We start from the raw sequence: 20,943 nt of genomic DNA, 5'->3' as shown, positions 1-20,943 counted from the left end.
CTCAAGCCTCCATAATAACTTTTCTTTTGTATTATTGTTTTATAAATAAAAGAAATGTATAGCAGTATACATGTGTTAAGGCGAAAGCTTCAGCAATTTATCACAGCAGGATAATTTAATACCATAATAAGCCTGATGGTGACTAGTCATTCTGGAAGTAAACCACCCCTTTAAAGTTATTTATATAATTTATCAAACTCAGCATCTCACACCTCATCTTTGTGTCTGTAGGGTCAGATATTCCTGAGAGGTCCGGCCCTAATATGTATCCCCAGGATAAGGTGGTTCCAGTGGGCAGTAACATGACCTTCTGCTGTATTGTGAAGGAGAAGGACTCTTTCAAAAGTATCAAGTATGGCGATCGGGAAATGAGCGCCACACGTTTGAGCAGAAGAGCTTATGCCATTACAGTGAACAACCAGCCGTCATCCAACACCACGGGCACAAACGTCTTCTGCATCGTCCAGAAGTTGACAGCAGTTGATGAGCTGATCACAGGAGCTGTGGTGTTTGTAGGCTGTGAGTATAATATTATTATACTATACTATATTACTGTTGCTTTTAATAAAAAATGCTGGAAGTCCAATATAGCAGACCTTACACGTTTGAAATAAATAAAGTTGATTTTCCAAGTCTCTCTATATGTGAATGGAGTCTTCCAGTTTAAACTTGTGTTTTATAAAAGTTTTACTTGTTTTTTTTTTACTTCTACTCAAATGTAAGAAAATGTAGATCTATTTCCTTCAGTATTAGACCTTATACCTTGCAAATGTTTTGCATTTCTCAATTCTGAGGAAAGAAGACAATTGTGGGTAGAAAAGTTAGACGTTCAGGTTTGTTTCTGACCGTTCTAACTATTATCCATCTATCCATCCACCCATCCATCCAACCCTCCATCAGCCTGTCTAACAATCATCCATTCATCTTTCAATCCATCTATTCTTTAAGCTTTCTGTTTATTTGTCATTAATTCATTGTTCTGCCTGTCCATCTATCCATTCAACCATCATTCTTACTGTCCATCATTTATCTAATGTCTAATATCTGTGTCTGTCTGTTTTCCATCCATCAATCCATCCATCCATCCATCCATCCATCCATCCATCCATCCATCCATCCATCCATCCATCCATCCATCCATCCATTCATTCATTCATTCATCCATCCATGTCAATCCATTATCCATCTAATTTATTCTCTTTATCTGCCTGCTTGTTATAATGTCTGTCCATTTCATTCGATCTATTCATCCATTCACAATTCTGACTGTTTACTATATATTCATCCATCCATCCACAATTCTGACTTGTCTCCATTCTTCCATTCATCCTTTTTTCTCTGTAAGCCTGTCTAACCATCCATCCATCCATCAATTTATTCCTCCATCCTTTTATTTCTCTGTCAGCCTGTCTATGCATCCTTATATATCCAACCATCCATCCATCCATCCATCCATCCATCCATCCTTCCATCTTTTTCTTTCTCTGTAAGCCTGTCTAACCATCATCCATTCATTAATTTATCTATTCATCCTTTTATTTATCTGTCAACCTGTCTGTCCATCCATCCATCCATCCATCCATCCATCCATCCATCCATTCATTCATCCATCCATGTCAATCCATTATCCATCTAATTTATTCTCTTGATCTGCCTGCTTGTTATTATGTCTGTCCATTTCATTCGATCTATTCATCCATTCACAATTCTGACTGTTTACTATATACTCATCCATCCATCCACAATTCTGACTTGTCTCCATTCATCCATTCATTCTTCCATTTATCCTTTTTTCTCTGAAAGCCTGTCTAACCATCCATCCATCCATCAATTTACTCCTCCATCCTTTTATTTCTCTGTCAGCCTGTCTATGCATCCATATATCCAACCAACCATCCATCCATCCATCCATCTTTTTATTTCTCTGTAAGCCTGTCTAACCATCATCCATTCATTAATTTATCCATTCATCCTTTTATTTATCTGTCAGCCTGTCTGTCCATCCATTCATCCATCCATCCATCCATCCATCCATCCATCCATCTATTCTTTTAGTCTCTAACCATCATCCATCCATCTATTCTTTCAATCTGTCTAACCACCACCATCCATCCATCTATTCTTTAAGTCTGTCTAACCATCCATCCATCCATCCATCCATCCATCCATCCATTTATCCAGTTTGTCTAATCATCATCAATCAATCCATCTATTCTTTCAGTCTGTCTAACCATCCATCCATCCATCCATCCATCCATTTATCCAGTTTGTCTAATCATCATCAATCAATCCATCTATTCTTTCAGTCTGTCTAACCATCATCCATCCATCCATCCGACTATTGTTTCAGTCTGATTTAGCCATCATCCATTCACCATCCATCCATCCATCCATTCATCCATCCATTATTTCATTCTGTCTAATCATCCATCCATCCAATCTTTCATTCTGTCTAATCATCCATCCATCCAATCTTTGTATGTCTATTTATCATTGATTTGTTGTTCTGTCCGTCCATCCATCCATCCATCCATCCATCCTTCTGTCTATTTATCATTAATTTGCTGTTCTGTCCATCCATCCATCCATTTATCCATCCATAATTCTCTTTGTCCATCATTCATCTAATGGCTAATATCTGTCTGTCTGTTTGTTTTTCCATCCATCCATCCATCCATCCATCCATCCATCCATCCATCCATCCATCCATCCATCCTTCTGTCTATTTATCATTAATTTGTTGTTCTGTCCATTCATCCATCCATCCATAATTCTCTCTGTCCATCATTCATCTAATGCCTAATATCTGTGTCTGTCTGTTTGTTTTCCATCCACCCATCCATTCATCCATCCTTTTTTCTCTTTATCTGCCTGCCTGTTATTTTGTCTCTCTATCCATCCATCCATCCATCCATCCATTCATCAACATCTATCTATCCGTCTGTCCGTCTGTCTGTCTGTTTTTCCGTCAACATCCATTTATCCATCCATCCATCCATACTCTGTCTGTCCATCCATCCATCCATCCATCCATCCATCCATCCATCCAGTTAAAAACAGTCAGAACTGTGAGAGAAAAGTCACAAAACAGGATTTCAGTCATGTTTACAGAGGCGCAAAAAGAAAATTAAGTAGTGCCAAACTGAGACTGAGTTCTATAAATTAAATCTTTGTCTGTGATTGACTGTGCTGCTGGATGATTGCTGTGCAGAGACTTTTAAGTGGCTTTGCTGTATGTAATTTCTGCAGATCCGCCAGGCGACAAGGAGCTGGTCTGCGAGACTCGGGATCTGGCATCCGCTAAGTGTTCTTGGAAGAAAGGCAGAGACACTCGCTTGAAAAAGAGGAACAGTCGCACCAACTACACCCTTAATGGAAGGCAAGAAAACACACTACACAAGAACCACTGACCACACACTGTACCATTTGGCATTCATGACCGTAACGTCCTTGGTACATAAAAAGATCACTAAACGGCAGACCACATTAAATGGGATGGAAAAGGATACTTGTGTCATGTATATTTTTACTAATCCAAGAATTCCATCAGTATTCTAATGCATTTATCATGCAGTTTTTTGGCGGTTATATATAATGTTTCTAAAAGAAAATCATGTTCCCCAATGATGCAGTTGTGATTAAATGAAATAGTATTATTGATAAATAGTATTACAATTAAAACAAAATAAAAAAATCAAGTTTTGTTTCTTAACTCATTAATAACTCAAATAATTAATAATATATTATAAATATAGGCGATGCGGTGGCGCAGTAGGTAGTGCTGTTGCCTCACTGCAAGAAGGGGGCTGGTTCAAGCCTCGGCTGGGTCAGTTTGCAGTTCTGTGTGGAGTTTGCATGTTCTCCCCGCGTTCGAGTGGGTTTTCTCCGGGTGCTCCGTTTTTTTCCCCACAGTCCAAAGATATTCGTTACAGGTGAAATGGGTAGGCTAAATTGTCCGTAGTGTATAAGTGTGAATGAGTGCGTATGGATGTTTCCCAGAGATGGGTTGCAGCTTGAAAGGGCATCCGCTGCGTAAAACATGTGCTGGATAAGTTGGCGGTTCATTCTGCCGTGCAGACCACGGATTAATTAAGGGACTAAGCCGAAAAGAAGAATGAATGAATGAAGGAATTATAAATATATTCTAATGATATTAATATTCTAATATAATTAAAATAAGTATATTATTAGAGGATGATGGGCAATCAGCAAGCAGATATTTACAGTAATCCAGAAATGTTATAAAAACATGATCTAGCTTTTCTGCTGCTGAGAGAGATAGCATGTTTCTTAGCTTAGCAATATATCTGAGATGAAAGAATGCTGTTTCAAAGCGTTTAGATTCAAGCGGTAATTCACAGTAATCCAGTATAGAGGTCATAAAATCATGAACTAGCATTTCTGCAGCTGAAATAGGTGGCATGTTTCTTAGCTTAGCAATATATCTGAGGGCCTACTCACACTATGCCATCCGTACCGTGCCCAGGCCCATTTCCCGGATCGTTTGAGAAGTGTGAGTACCCTGAATCGGGCTCAAGTACGGTTTACTTGGCCGGCCCTGGCCCGGTTGGAAGAAGTGGGCCTGAGCGCGGTTCACTTGGGCTTGAAACTGAAAGCAAGACGTGACTTTTAAGGGGTTGTCTCATATGAATTTATTAATCATTCTTACTGTTCAGTGAACGCAAACTGCCGTAGCTTATTAAATACGCAAACCCCTCACTGCACGACAGCTGCGCACCTTCAGCAGACCTCCTCAATCCTGCAGCACGAGGGCTTTATGATTGTTTATGAGCGCTAAAAGTGGCGGATCTGTTCAGCAAAATATCTGACTGCGTGTCACCGCATCCCTAAGGACTGTTTGGTGAAATATTTGACTGCATGTTACTGCATATCAAACCATCTGAAATGATATAACTAGAGAAATCTCCACTGTGCTGCTGAGTGAGAGACTGAACAGCGCAGCAGCGATGACGCAAGCGTGCCCAGGCCCGATTGTGGTGCGAGTGCGGGCTGCGGGGGAGACGGGAGGGGGGATAAGCGTGCTTTGGCCTGGTTCGAGGCAACTGTACCTAGTGTGAGTACGGCCTGAGATGAAAGAAGGCTGCTTCAAACGTTTTGTTTCAAGCGGAAATTCACCGTAATCCAGTCTAGAGGTCATACAATTATGAGCTAGCATTTCTGCAGCTGAGATAGATGGCATGTTACTTAGCTTAGTAATATATCTGATATACAAGAAGGCAGTTTCAAACGTTTAGTTTCAAGCAGAAATTTACAGTAATCCAGTCTAGAGGTCATAAAATCATGAACTGGCATTTCTGCAGCTGAGATATATGCCAGATTTAAGAGTTTAACTATAAATTATTCAAGCGTTTCTAAATATTATGTTATATACTTTGTATGCAAATTTAATAATTTGATTAGTATTCTAATGTAATTATCACACTGTTTCTTGTGTGAATCAATAAGCATGTGTTTTGTTGTTTGTTTGTTTGTTTTTACACGGATTTTTCTGTCCACAGGGTCTGTGGTGAGGCTAATGAAGGGAAGAGCTGGGAGTGCAGCTCAGAGGTCTGGGAAAAAAACTGGACTCTGGTCGCTCGAAATCCGATTGGAACAATCCAGCTCACTGACTCTGCTCAAATTACTGACCGTGGTAAGTCGTACGCTATAGTATTGTGTTGTGGTCAGCCCTACCAGTCGAAATTTGTGATTTTGAATGTTTTAATGCTTTTTGTTTTAAGGCTTTTTGCTTACCAAGTCTGTGTTTATTTGATCAAAACGTACAGTAAACCCCTTAAAAATTAAAAACAGTAAAATATTTTAAAAAGTATTAAAATTTGTATTTTTTTAAATTATGCAGCAGAAAATGTTCCTTTATTCCTGCTTTTCAGAGCGGATATTTAGTATCATTACTTCAGATTTACATGATCATTCAAAAATACTTATAATATATTCATTTGGTGTTTTATGATATATTTTTATTGGTTCTCAATTTATAGCGTTTCATATAATTATCAGTGTTGGAAAACAAAATTCTGCATTTTGTTTTGTGGAAGCTGTAATACAGTTTCTTTGAAAAAAAAAAAAAATTTCAAACGACATTTAACGTCTACAATAGGTGACATTTCAAAAGGACCATACAGTTACATATACAGTACCGTCCTATGTAGTATTGTGAAAAGGCAAAGCTGAAAATTGCATGTTGATGTTTTAGCTGACAAAGTCAATGGTTAACGTGCTACCTAGTGGTCAAAAACTGCAGACACCTATATTACCACCATGGTGACGGCAAGCACAGCAGCATGGAACAAATTAAAGTGTTAACATCTGTATCACTGTTTTTTTTTAGCATTAATAAATGTCTTTGATTTTACTCTTAAACAATCGGAATTGTCCTTTATGAATAAAGCTAAATGCATGTTTAATGGTAATTTTGAATGGCACTGTCTTACAGTTTCAACAAAAATATGAAGCAGGTCAATGGTTTTCAATAGTGATATTAATAATAAAGGTTTTGTGAGCAGCAGGTCCTCATGTTAGAATGATTTCTAAAGGATCATGTGACACTGAGAACAGAAGTAATGATGCTTAAAGAATAAATTTTGTGTTTAAGTACATTTAATTATCATTACTGTTATTATTAATACTACTACTACAACAACTAATTATTATTATTAGTAGTAGTGGTAGTTGTTGTAGAAGCTGTAGTTGTAGTAGTTGTAGTTATAATAGTAGTAGTAGTAGTTGTGGTAACTTTAGTTGTTGTAGTAGTGGTAGTTGAAGTAGCAGTAGTAGTAGTTGTAGTAGTAGTAGTAGTAGTAGTAGTTGTTGTTGTTGTGGTAGTAGTAGTAGTTGTTTTTATAGTGGTAGTAGTTTTAGTTGTAGTTGTATAAGTAGTTGCTGTTGTAGTAATAGTAGTAGTACTTGTAGTAGTAGTAGTCGTTGTAGTAGTAGTAGTGTAGTAGTTGTTGTTGTAGAAGCATAGACTGTAAAATATATGGACGTAGTATCCGTGACGTCACCCATAGGTTTCTAAAGAGCGCAAAAGAAGCCACAAGTAGGCGCGGTCAACTGTCGCCATTTTGTTCGCGCGTCATCACACCCATGGCGGGATACCAAACAAGGGCAAAGAGGCGGAGAATGAGCGGAGCTACAGACACTGCTGGCATTTAGCTTGGACCTGGTTCAGACACACTTTACTTTGGGGGAACACTTAATACTTTATCACCTGTGACTCGTTTGTATTCTGAACACTTGTGCTTGGTTTTATACTATATTAATAAAGTGTTTAGACTTTTAAAAACACTGCTGTAACACACTGAGCCACTAAACATTTTTCTTATGACGTTTTTCAACAGGAGGAAAACGCGAATTACTTCCAAACACTTCAGATAGAGTCTGTGTTAGTTAATGTAAGACTATTGATGAAATCCAGCATAACACTGTATGACAACACTTCAGATGACTGTTCTAGCCCACAGCTAATCAATCTGACAGATTCTGGAGTGCATTACAGCTCTAAATATAAATATAAACGATAAATGATCTTAAATAAAACAAATACATGTATAGAGATAGTATATAAGTATATAACTTTACTCACATGGGAAACGGAGGCCACGTGAATGGTTTGTGAGCACAATTAAGTGCACTCAGCATGACATGCCACCTAATAATTGTAGGAAACAAGTCCAAAAGGCAGTTGACTGTGTAAAGCCACATACAACAACACAGAAATACGATAAATATGCCGAGTTCAGTGGCTAATCTGCAGGATTCAGCTGAGGTGACGTGACGGCGACCAACGAGACCAAGCTGTCACTCAAGTGGCCACTCCCTTAATTATGCAAACTTAATATAAAGGAAACGGATGAGTTATAAAAAAATTCACCCCCTCACAGTTGTCATGAAGGGTAATATTAGCTTTATTAACCAAATCTTTTTTTGTACCAGGCTGTAAACACCTTTTTTCTGCGGTAAAGTTGGCCATTCTAACAGTGGGCTCAATTGAAATTTGCTCTGTTTTGGAGCCAGGAGCGGCCACGACTAGCGGAATTTCGGATGAATTGCAGTTTTAGTTACTTCCGTATTGACTTCCTGAGGGAGAGCGGGAGGTTGCCGCTTGTGTAGAAGTAGTAATTTTTGTAGTAGTAGTAATTGTAGTTGTTGTAGTTGTAATTGTAGTAGTAGTTGTAGTAGTTATAATAGTAGTAGTAGTAGTCATTAGGGACCGAGCACCGAACGGTGCAAGGCCCTATTGGAATTGCTCCGTTTATTATTATTATTATTATTATTATTATTATTATTCTTTTCCGGAATGAATCGCGATTTTGAGGGGCTAAACATGCCCGAAAACTCACGGAACTTTGCACACGCCTCAGAAGTGGCGAAAATTTACGTTTATTATGGGTCTCGGAAGTGGGCGTGGCAAAATGACTCTACAGCGCCACCTAGAAAAATTAAACGGACGAGCCCCCGATCCATGAATCACGCACATGCACGAAAATTGGCACACACCTCAAACATGCCAAAACATACGAAAAAGTCTCTTGGAGCCATATCTCAAATCCAACAGGAAGTCAGATATTTTTAACTTCCTGCAGCGAAAAAGTGGCATTTTTGCCATTTCCAGGCGTTGTATTTTAACGAACTCCTCCTAGGGATTTTATCCGATCAACACCAAAATTAGGTTTTGTCATATAAAGGCCTTGGCGATGTTAAATTGCGAAGCTTTAGAGTTTTCGTCGATGGGTGTGTCCGTGGCGGCTTCGCAAACTTTGACGATTCGCCACAAAACAGGAAGTCATTATAACTCAGTGATACATTATCCGATCTGCCTCAAAATTCACACGCTTGATAAGCGTCCTGACCTGAACACGTTTACATGCCACTATCCAGATACAGTTATAGCGCCACCTGCTGGCCACAGGAAATGACATGTTTTACAGTGTGACAAACTCCTCCCACAAACTTTATTGTACCAGCACCAAATTTGAGTGGTGTTATCTGAAAGCTCTAGCGATGATATATTGTGAAGATCTAGAGTTTTCGCAGAGGGGCGTGTCTGTGGCGGCATGACAAACCTCAACGCTTCGCCATGGAACAGGAAGTCCTTATAACTCAACCACACCAAGTCCGATCAGCCTAAAACTTCACATGCTTGATAAAAGTCCTTTCCCGAACACATCCCCATAACAATAGTAAAGTGGGCGTGGCAAAATGACTCGACAGCGCCACCTATAAAAATTAAACGGACGAGCCCCTGATCTACGAATCACGCACATGCACGAAAATTGGCACACACCTCAACCACGCCAAAACATACGAAAAAGTCTCTTGGAGCCATATCTCAAACCCAACAAGAAGTCGGATATTTTTAACTTCCTGCGGCAAATAAGTGGCATTTTTGCCATTTCCAGGCGTTGTATTTTAACGAACTCCTCCTAGGGATTTTATCTGATCGACACCAAAATTAGGTTTTGTCATCTAAAGGCCTTGGCGATGTTAAATTGTGAAGCTTTAGAGTTTTTGTCAATGGGCGTGTCCGTGGCGGCCTCGCAAACTTTGACGATTCGCCACAAAATCGGAAGTCATTATAACTCAGGCATGCATTATCTAATCTGCCTCAAAATTCACATGTTTAATAAGAGTCCTGACCTGAACACATTTACATGCCAATATCCAGATACAGTTACAGCGCCACCTGCTGGCCACAAGAAATGTCATGATTTACAGAGTAATAAACTCCTCCCACAAAATTTTTCGTATCAGCTCCAAGTTTGGTTGGTTGTTATCTGAAAGTTCTAGCAATTACATTTTGTTAGGGTCTGAAATTTTCACAGAAGGGCGTGTCTGTGGCAGCATGACAAACCTCAACGCTTCGCCATGGAACAGGAAGTCCTCATAACTCAACCACACAAAGTCCGATCAGCCTGAAACTTCACATGGTTGATAAAAGTCCTCCCCTGAACACATTCACATAACAATATTGAGTCACAGTCATAGCGCCACCTGATAGCAGAAGGTAGTTTGGCTTATAACTCAGCCAAACAATGTCCGATCTGCCTGAAAATTCACAGGTTAGATGAGATGCCTCTCCTAAAGACATCTACATGCCGATCTTGAGTCACAGTTATAGCGCCACCTGCTGACAGGAGGAAGTTTTGCATAAATCTGTGATTTTTTCTCAGGTTCTTTATATATATCGGCTGAAATTAATATTGTTCGCTGTTCTCTGTTATCCTGAGGCTACCGGGCGGCGGTGAGCCTGGGTGCGAGGTCCCTATCATCGCTGCTTGCAGCTTTAATTTTAGTAGTAGTTGTTGTAGTAGTTTTAGTAGTAGCAGTAATAGTTGTAGTAGTAGGTTTAGTAGTTGTAGTTGTTGTAATAGTAGTCGTAGAAATTGTAGTAATAGTTGCAGTTGTAGCAGTAGTAGTTGAAGTAGTAGTAGTTGTTGTTGTAGTAGTAATTGTTGTAGTAGTAATAGAATAAAATAAAAATGTACAATGCAGAATAAAAAGAGAATGTATTGGATGGTTGAGAAGCACTGCTGTTGACTACTGTATGCTATTTTAATGCCAGGCACACACTTTTCCTATAAGGCAGGGGTGTCCAAACTCGGTCCTGGAAGGCCGGTGTCCTGGAAAGTGTAGTTCCAACTCTAATCAAACACACCTGAACCAGCTAATCAAGCTCTTACTAGATATATTAGAAACTTCTTGGCAGGTTTATTGAAGCAAGTTGGAGCTAAACTCAGCAGGACACCGGCCCTCTAGGACAGAGTTTGGACACCCCATGGCTTGAGGCTATTTGGTGCGTATGTATGTGTCTGTCTCTGCCAGTCTCTGTTCCGGATTTATTTACGGAAATGTCTGTTATGTAGCTACAGTATCACAAGCAAAGTATCAAAGTTCCACTGATTTCCTGAAAGAAACTTTGCATTTTGGGATAATCCCACACAGCTCTTTGATACAGAGGTGAACTCTGCTTTCTCTCAATGCAATGGATTGGGTAAACACAATATTTCTTCTTTCTTTTTTTGAAAAAGAAAGAGGAGAACAACACATCACTTCTTGAACTTACTCCGAATTGAGTGTGTATGGATGTTTCCCAGTTATGGGTTGCCGCTGAATAGGCATTTGCTGCGTAAAATATATGCTAGACAAGTTGGCGGGTCATTCCGCTGTGGTGACCCCAGATTAATAAAGGGACTAAGCCGAAAAGAAAATGAATGAATGAATAAATGCAGTCTTGGTGAGCAGAACAGGCTTCTTTAAAAGCATTAAACATAATCTTACTGGTCCCAATGCTTTTATCCAGTAGTGTATTTTATTAAGTGAGTCTGAGCAAGTGTTTCCCAATATTCCCGTTCTCACGTTCTGCTGTTGTTTTTGTTTCTCATCCAGTGCATCTGCTGGCTCCAGTAAATGCGATGGCCGATCCAAAGGCCTGGAATGCCACACTGCGCTGGAACTGGACTGTGGAGGCGTATAAAAAACTGGAGATGATCTGCCAGATGAAGCTCATCAGTCTACAGCTTTCCAGCACAGTGAGTTTCCATCAGCTTTCAGACTCCCAGAGCCCAGTTTGAAGTTCGTGCCCCACATGTACATGGGTATTTTTTATAAAAAGAGTTTCCCCCTCTGCAAAAACACACTGTGATGCATTTAAATGCTGTTCACACCAGATGCGGCACGTGCGAATGAAGCAAACAAATAGAAAAAGAACAGCAACACCAGTTTTTTAATTTGCACAGAGTCGATGTGCTGTTTACAAGCACTTAAATCAATGAAAACTGATCATCTTATGTTTTTTAGTATAATATAAAACTTGGACCTTTTAAAGAAAAAAGACTTTGATATTATTATTTTTTGCTGGATACCTAGACATATGGGTTTCATTGGAAACGAACGTGCAGATAAAGCAGCTAAGGAAGCCCTACAGTTGGAGATTACAGAATGTAAAATTCCTGTATCTGGTTTTAAATCTGTATAATACTGATAAATCACAAATGAAATGGGATGAATGTTGCAATAACAAATTGTATGAAGGGAATCCAGTTGTAAATGAAAGAAATAATTGTCATTTTGAAAATAGACATGACCAGGTGGTACTTACGAGATGTAGAATTGAACACTCAAGACTTTCACACACAAATTTATTGAAAGGGGAAGAAAAACCTACGTTTGAAGTCAAAATTATTAGCCCCCCTGAATTATTAGACCCCGTTTATTTTTTTCTAAATTTCTGTTTAACGGAGAGAAGTTTTTTTTCAACACATTTCTAAACATAATAGTTTTAATAACTCATTTATAATAACTGATTTGTTTTACCTTTGCCATGATGACAGTACATAATATTTTACTTAATATTTTTCAAGACACTTCTATACAGCTTAAAGTGACATTTAAAGGCTTAACTAGGTTAATTAGGTTAACTAGGCAGGTTAGGGTAATTAGGCAAGTTATTGGATAACGATGGTTTGTTCTGTAGACAATCGAAAAAAAAAATGCTTAAAGGGGCTAATAAATTTGTCCTTAAAATGGCTTTAAAAAATTAAAAACTGCTTTTATTCTAGCCGAAATAAAACAAATAAGACTTTCTCCAGAAGACAAAACATTATCAGACATATGGTGAAAATATCCTTTCTCTGTTAAACATCATTTGGGAAAAATAAAAAAAAGCAAAAAAAATTCAAAGGGGGGAATAATTCTGACTTAATCTGTATTTGTGAGTTGTGTAAGAATATTTTGACAGTAAAATATATTTTAATATAATGTGTATTTTTAAATGATATTAGAGAACATTTTTATTATTTTAAGTGAAATGTTTGAAAAGGTGCCTTCTGGAGCAATTTTAGAATATTTATCTTTAATCAAACTAAAAGACTGTGAGTTCTATTTTGACGGTCCATGCACAGAGCGCAAAACGCAGGGCGCAAACACTTTCAGGGCGTGTCAGAACGCATTTTTGCTAATTTACGGACGGGAAAATCCGCTTTGCGCCATGGCGCATGGGCTAAAAGGGTTGAGTTTATTTTCTTAATGAGTTATAGGTGTGTTTTGAGAATAAACCAATTAGAGTCTCATCTCCCATTCCCTTTAAGAGCCAGCTGCGTCGCGCCAAGAGCGCATTCGCTATTTACAGGACGCAAAGTAAGTGTAAGTGGAAAAAGTGAGCATTTCACAAGCAAACAGTTGACTGTTTTTTAACAGAAAACTGTTAAACAGAGCATCTACTGCGTGAGAATGAGAGATAATGGAACTACTTTCACATTCGCTCTTGGATACAGATACCTTTATGCACAGACATCAATTAGTCTATAAATAATTAATTTCGTTTGTTAAGCGCAAATATTTGTTTCAAAACTATTTCTGAATTCAGTTCTAATTTCTAGCAAACGAATAAATGAACAATAATAACCAAGTGTGGTCAAAATACTGAGTTATTTCCAAATACACCTGCCATGCCCCATATATATGTGGATATAAATATAAATGTGGATATAATAAATAATACTGCTAATAATAATAACATTATACAAAAGCAAATTGTTATGAATGAACTGAAAAAGCCTCCCAAGATGAAGACATAAAAGCAGTGATTTTTCATGTTTATGTAGGCTAGAAAATAATATGTTTTGTAATATTTTAATACTTTATATTTATATTCTATATCTATTCTTATTATATCCTATATATATCCTTAATATTTACATTTTTTTCATATGTAAAGATATTTGCCTATTGCTCTCTTGTGCGTATTAAGCAGTGCGTAAGCGAGGCACAAATCTGCGCTGGAGTTTAGACCGGGTTTGTTTTGGTCTAATGAAAAATCTATTTTAGTTTCTCAAAATAGCGACGCGCTAGCGGTCGCCTCAGAACGCCTCCCTTTTTAGAGGAGAACACCTATGGGCGCACAAATGAGCGCTAATGCATTTGCTATTTAAACAGCGTAGCGCAACGCCTCAAAACGACTCTTGCGCCAAGCTGAAACTACCAAAAGACTATTGCGCCACGCCTTGCGCCACACTGCGCCGGGTGTATGATAGGGCCCTGTATATGACTGTTTTCAGTGTTGTTGCTACTTGTATGTTTTTTTATTTATTTAATTTTTTACAATGTATGTTTGTTAAGAAGCTGATATGATAATATATTGTATATTTATTATATGTTTTTGCCATGAATATAGCCAATGCTGCTGATATGGCATCAGAACCTAAATAAAGTAAAGTGCGAATGAAGCGAATAAACTCAAAATATTCACGCGTCTATTTATGCGCGAATAGCTCTTTTTTCGCATTGTAAATAGATGCGTGAATATTGTGAGTTTATTCGCTTCATTTATGCGAAAAATTCGCTTCACAATAGAAGCGGATTTGCATCATGGGCAGGGCTTCTGTCTGTCTGGTGACTGTAGCTTCGTTGCTGAATGGCTAAAATGGATTTTATTGAGAGATTAGCTGTGTTTATGTGCTTTAGGAAAGCTGAAAAAAGGCGAAATGTGCGTCAAATGCTTAATGCTGCGTTAACAAAAGATGCGGATGAAGCGTCAAGCATGAGTGAGGTGAATGAGGTGGTGCGAATGATGCAGCGCAAGTTGAGTATTTTGCGCGTTTGATGCGCTTAACTCGCGTATCGCATGTTTAGCGCAAATCGCTTGAGTTAGAACATCTGAACTTCAGCAGATATTTGCACCACGTTAACCAATCACGAGCTTGCTTTTGTAGGGGCGTGATTATGACATGTCTGTTGATGGTTTCCCAAAGGGGGAAATCCTCTTGCTAACCCCGGATAACAGCTTATCAAACTAGGCTCGGCTCATTCTGAAGCACCCCTGAAAGCTTCCATCATCCCAAGTATAGTTTCTGGTCAAGTTGATAAACTCACAGAGCTGGGTGCACCTCAGAAAGAATTTAGTGGACTCAGACATGGCGCCCAACGAATCTACGTTGTTTTTTAGCCTTCCTAAAGCACTTAAACACAGCTACTCTCTCAATAAATTCCATGTTAGCCATTTACCAACAAAGCTAGAGTCACCGGGCAGGCAGAAGCCCTGCCCATGATGCAAAGCCACGTCTATTGTGAAGTGAGTCTATTTTACGTGCGAATGAAATGAATTTTACGTGCGAATGAAGCAAGTAAATTCAAAATGTTGATGCATTTTTTATGAGCAAATAGCACGATTTATTTGTCTAGTTTATGCTGCGTGTGGTGTGAACACTCACTGGTGTGTCAACTCGCTCCATTTAATTCGTGTTAATCGTGCTGCATGCTTTCTATTCGCGTCTTTACATTGGCTTAACATGTAAATCATCAATGTGAAGCATTAAATGCTTCATCCGCGTCTGGTGTGAACGCACCATCAGAGCACCCTGAATCAACAGGTGACAATGACAACTTTTTATGGTAAATTCACACCAAAAATGCGGATTTAAGTATTTGTACGGGCACATTGTATACAAGTCAATTTAAATGTGAGGACAGAGGGGGATTACTGTCCCAATTTTTAGTATGTCATCTACGAATTCTTATTCTTAATGTGCCTGATAATATTTTTTGGCATTTAAACTTTAACTACTCTAATACTTAATTACATTTTAGTCGGTGTCTTCTCTAAATCAAAGTAAAAATGTACAATAGATAAAAATGTGTGAAAAACTAATAAAGCTTTGTTATGATTTAAACTATTACCAAATCCACCTTCCCAATGATGTTTTGTAACGGTTGTACATTTATCAATAATCAGTTTGTCTTTTAACAAATTGTATATTTGACTAGGTGGTGACCTATAGAATACTGTTTCCGGGTTCATTTGAATTAAGAAAATATTTGATTATGACCACTTTTTAGTCCTATCCCACGTTAAAGTGAATTATATATAAAATTATGGTGTAGACCAGGGGTTCCCAAACTTTTCAGCCCGCGACCCCCAAAATAACAATGCCAGTGACTCGCGACCCCCAATATCATCTGAGGTGGTTATAAATACAGAAACTTTGCATGCAATGACGCAGACACATCAATTAAATTTGTGTCAGTGCTTTAAATGTGCCAGAAAGTATAACCTGATGTTATAAAATCATAATGCATCTGACGCTATTGCTGCCTTTAATATAATGTAATTACCCCAGGGGTCGCAATCCAATAGAACTAGTAACTATAAGCTACTATAGTAACTATATAGTATATAGTAACTATAAACTACTATTTTTATTTTCAATACAGTTATGGATAAAATAAGTTAATTCTTATGGCTTAATAAAAATAAATAGATTTTTGGAAATCACCAGGCGACCCCCCTTCATTGCCCCGCGACCCCTCGGGGGGTCCCGACCCCCACTTTGAGAACCACTGGTGTAGACAACAGTCTGTAGACTTGCTGCATCACAGACACCGATATTTTAACTGTTAAATTTTTTTTTATCACTTTCTGGTTATCGGATATTAGGCATGGACATACATATTGCAGTTGTGTTTTTTGAAAGTATCTTTTGAAAGCTTTACCATATGGTTTGATAGAGCGCTTAGACTGGGAAGCCGTTTTGCATGACGTCACACTTAACAGGCGGATAGGAAAGTGTTAATATTTTTTTTTCATGCTTTCTGGTTTTACAGTGATTGAGCTGATGTTAGTTTCTCTGTTTTCAGCGTAACTACAGTGGCACAGGTTTATCTTCTGTCGTGCTGGAGGATTTGTGGCCTGATGTGGACTACACTGTGACTGTACGCTGCGCCTCTAAACAAAGTTTCTGGAAATGGGGAGATGAGAGCGCCCCCTGCAGGATACGCACCAAAATGGACTGTGAGTGCTTAAAAAAATAACAGAAAATTAAATGAATCAATTTGATTTGTCTGCTATTTTAATGGCTCATGACATTTTGACCGAGTACTTATTGACCTTATTCTAAAATGCGGAAGTGCGCCTGTTTTTGCGATTAACTTCCGATTCAGTCGCCTATGGGAGAAATGACTAGTAATAATAAACGGCAGAAAACAGTCAAACTACTTGCTCTACAAACAAATGTTTGCAGGACTATACAGACCAAGTAGAAGAATATAATAAGAAAACATCAGTTTGCAACATCAAACAGCAAAACGAGCTGTTTTTAATGTCTAATAATGAATCGTAGTGAATGAGACCGGAACAGAATACCAACTGACCCGGCCGGGACTCGAACCAGCGACTTTCTTGCTGTGAGGCGACAGTGCTAACCACAGAGACACCGTGTCGAAACTGTCAAAAAATAAATAAATAAACCCATTAAAAACCAGAACGTGACAGACAAGCAGATACATACAAATAACATAGCTTTAAATGTCGGGACTGACCCATAAGAATTGAGTATTCCAGATAACAGTGTACTGTGTGTGTGTGTGTGTGTGTGTGTGAGATACTAATACTTGTGATACTGAAACTGATACTTTTTTAAGGATTCTTTGATTACTAGAAAGTTTAAACATTTTGTTAATCAAAGTCCTAAAAAAAAAACGTATATTTTCACAAAAATTATTTTTTACTTTATTAATAATAACTTACTATAACTTACCACTCACCGGCCACTTTATTAGGTACACCTGTCCAACTGCTCATTAGCGCAAATTTCTAATCAGTCAATCACATGGCAGCAACTCAATGCATTTAGACATGTAGACATGGTCAAGATGATCTGCTGAAGTTCAAACTGAACATCAGACTAGGGAAGAAAGGGGGTTTAAGTGACTTTGAACATGGTATGGTTGTTGGTGCCAGACAGGCTGGTCTGGGTATTTCAGAAACTGCTGATCTACTGGGATTTGCACGCACAACCATCTCTAGGGTTTACAGAGAATGGTCAGAAAAAGAGGAAATATCCAGTGAGCGGCAGTTCTGTGGGCGCAAATGCATTGTTGATGCCAGAGGTCAGAGGAGAATGGCCAGACTGGTTCCAGCTGATAGAAAGGCGGCAGTAACCCAAATAACCACTTGTTGCAACGGAGGTCTGCAGGAGAGCATCTCTGAACAAACAACACGTCCAACCTTGAGGCTGATGGGCTACAGCAGCAAAAGACCAGACTAGGTGCCACTCCTTTCAGCTATGAGTTCACTGTACTCAAATGGCCTCCACAGTCACCAGAACTCAATCCAATAGAGCACCTTTGGGATGTTGCGGAACGGGAGAATTGCATCATCTTTTTTTTTTTATGTAACAGGGACAATGCTCATTAATAAACAGTAAAACTGTAAATAAGCCAGAGTTAGCCACAAGGGCTAATTTTCATCTGTTGCCCCCAGCCAGATTTTAAAATAAAAAAACACATCATCACACATACAAAAACAGTAAAGTTACATATGACAAAGGGGTAGATGCATGTAATAAGAATTTCTTAAAATGTTAGACAAAATAATTAAACATGATTACAAACTCGATTTGCTTTTAGCCATTGCTTTAACTTGTATTTAAAAGTTGAATAATTTGTAACACCCCTTAAGTCATCGGAAGTGTGTTCCAATAATGACTGGCTCTAACTGAGAAGACTGATCGTGCAAAAGTTGTACGTCTGAACTGCACAGCACAGTCTCCCCTGGTAACAGATCGTGTTGCTTGACCGTTATTGTTCTCGTCTGTCACAAACTCACATAATGGAGGTGGAGCATATCCATTTAAATTTTTAAAAATCATACAAGCATCAGCCTAATATAATAAACGTTTTTGTATTAGATTACAGTGATGATACCTAATAAACTTCTGATCAAATACTTTAAGTGCCTGTTTATAAAGTCACTCAACTGATTTTAAAACTAGCGTGTTACCAACTAGTAAGACAATATGTAATATGAGAAAAAAAACTATCTACGCACTTGTGTGATGCTATCATGTCAATATGGACCAAAATCTCTGAGGAATATTTCCAGTACGAAGGATTAAGGCAGTTCTGAAGGCAAAAGGGGGTCTGACCCGGTACTAGTAGGTGTACCTAATATAAAGTAGCCAGTGAGTTTATAATAATAGATCATTATTGAGCACTAAATCATCTTATTAGGATGATTTGAGAAGGATCATGTTTTACTGAAGACTGAATCACACCATTTAATGACAATTGATTACATGCTCAAATAGAAAGGTTATTTTAGTTATTAATATTCCACTTGATCAAATACATGAAAATGAAATCAATTTCAGATCATTATAATTTTTTTTTTATTGCAGTTCCCGATGGTCCTGATGTGTGGATCTGGATGGACAGCAGTAACACAGGACGTGTGTTTTGGAAAGTAGGTACTATTAACAAACATTAATAATGGACCCTTTTTACAAGACTGTTATGACACATTTAATGGTCATAATAAGGTTTTAATATTTAGACTTTAAAAACGTACATACATTTATTTGTTTATGCATGTAATATACCATTTTTTACATCAAATTATAAAAAAAAAAAAAAAAAGAATTACGGCTTATGTGAGATGTTTCTAATGCAGTGTCTATGGAGGTGGAACAGTAAATTTTGAGGTTGTTCTCTCTTCTGGCTGCCGTTATCAGTCTCACACTATTTTTGTGCTTTTTGTTTTTGATCATGGAGTTTTTCCTTTATTATTTCAGCAAATAGGATTGTTAACAAATTATTTGTTATACTGTTCCATTCACTGCGCTCTAGGTTTACACAACTATGACGATGTCCTCTATTAAGAAACCCGGAAATGTGAAAAGCGTTCATATACAAAATGACTCTGTTGTTATTAAATAATTGATTAAATAATGCATTTGTTGAAATTTTTGTTACATTTATTTAATTGAATTATCTGAGAAACTGTAGTGGGGTTTTTACCCCTGTCTCCTAACCCACTCTATTAGCCAAATGCCACCACAAACTGAACATCATGTTGTTGTTGTTGTTGTTGTTGTTGTTGTTGTTATCAGTAAGGCTGGTGTGTGTTTTCTGCCCTTCAGCCTCTGTCTGTTAGTGAAAGTCACGGTGCACTGATCAGCTATGAAGTTTTCCGAAGCGGCCTGACACCAGTAGTTCTTTCTCCTGGGAACATTAGCTATCCCATCATGCCTGACAGCGGCAGTGACATCACCGTTTCTGTGGCAGCACGCAACCCAAAAGGTCTCTCTAAGGCATCGAGTGTGACTGCACCAGCATATAGAGCAGGTAGAGGAAACCGGGAGCATTTGCACACAGCATTTCAAATTTTTCCTAAATGATGTTTAGCAGAGCAAGGAATTTTTCACAGTATTTCCTATAATAGTTTTTCTTCTGGAGAAAGTCTTATTTGTTTTATTTCGGCTAAAATAAAAGCAGTTTTTATTTTTAAAAGCATTTTAAGGTCATTATTAACCCCTTAAGCATTTTTTTTCCCGATAAACTACAGAACAAACCACTGTTACACAATGACTTGCCTAATTACCCTAACCTGCCTAGTTAAACTAGTTAAGCCTTTAAATGTCACTTTAAGCTGAATACTAATGTCTTGAAAAGTTTCAAGTCAAATATTATTTACTGTCATCATGGCAAAGATAAAAGAAATCAGTTATTAGAAATGAGTTATTAAAACTATTATGTTTAGAAATGTGCTGAGAAAAAAATCTCTCCGTTAAACAGAAATTAAGGAAAAAATAAACGGGGGCTAACAATTCGGGAGGACTCATAATTCTGACTTCAACTGTATATAGTTATGGGGGAAAAACAAGAGACGATATGAATTTATGATTCATAATTATGTTTGAATAAACCCGTTTTACATATGCATATATAAATATTGTCATATATTTAATGTTATTTGGAGTTATTTTTATTTTATGCTCTGCAAATTGTAGACATTTATTACAAGTTTAAAATACAAATGTTGTAATTTAGAGCATGAACTGACAATCAGTCATAATACCAAAAACGCCATGTTTTCAGATATGCTTAAGTTTATTTATAACATCGCAATGTCCATTTTTTTTTGCCTGGAAT

At 37.9% G+C, this 20,943-nt stretch overlaps 1 protein-coding gene across 1 annotated transcript in view; it reads left to right on the top strand.

The window, feature by feature from the left end:
• The window catches only part of lifra (LIF receptor subunit alpha a), a 74,794-nt gene that overhangs the window by 36,190 nt on the left and 17,661 nt on the right, over window positions 1–20,943 (top strand). Inside the window, 7 exon segments of the mRNA NM_001014306.2 lie at window positions 232–519; window positions 3,250–3,379; window positions 5,520–5,653; window positions 11,407–11,549; window positions 16,651–16,804; window positions 19,191–19,255; window positions 19,932–20,136. Of these exon segments, the coding sequence (NP_001014328.2) occupies window positions 232–519; window positions 3,250–3,379; window positions 5,520–5,653; window positions 11,407–11,549; window positions 16,651–16,804; window positions 19,191–19,255; window positions 19,932–20,136 (1,119 nt within the window).

The sequence above is a fragment of the Danio rerio genome, chromosome 5, assembly GCF_049306965.1.
Source record: "Danio rerio strain Tuebingen ecotype United States chromosome 5, GRCz12tu, whole genome shotgun sequence".
NCBI lineage: Eukaryota > Metazoa > Chordata > Actinopteri > Cypriniformes > Danionidae > Danio > Danio rerio.
The sequence above is the reverse complement of the archived record's forward strand: the minus strand, read 5'-3'. Positions and strand labels throughout refer to the sequence as shown.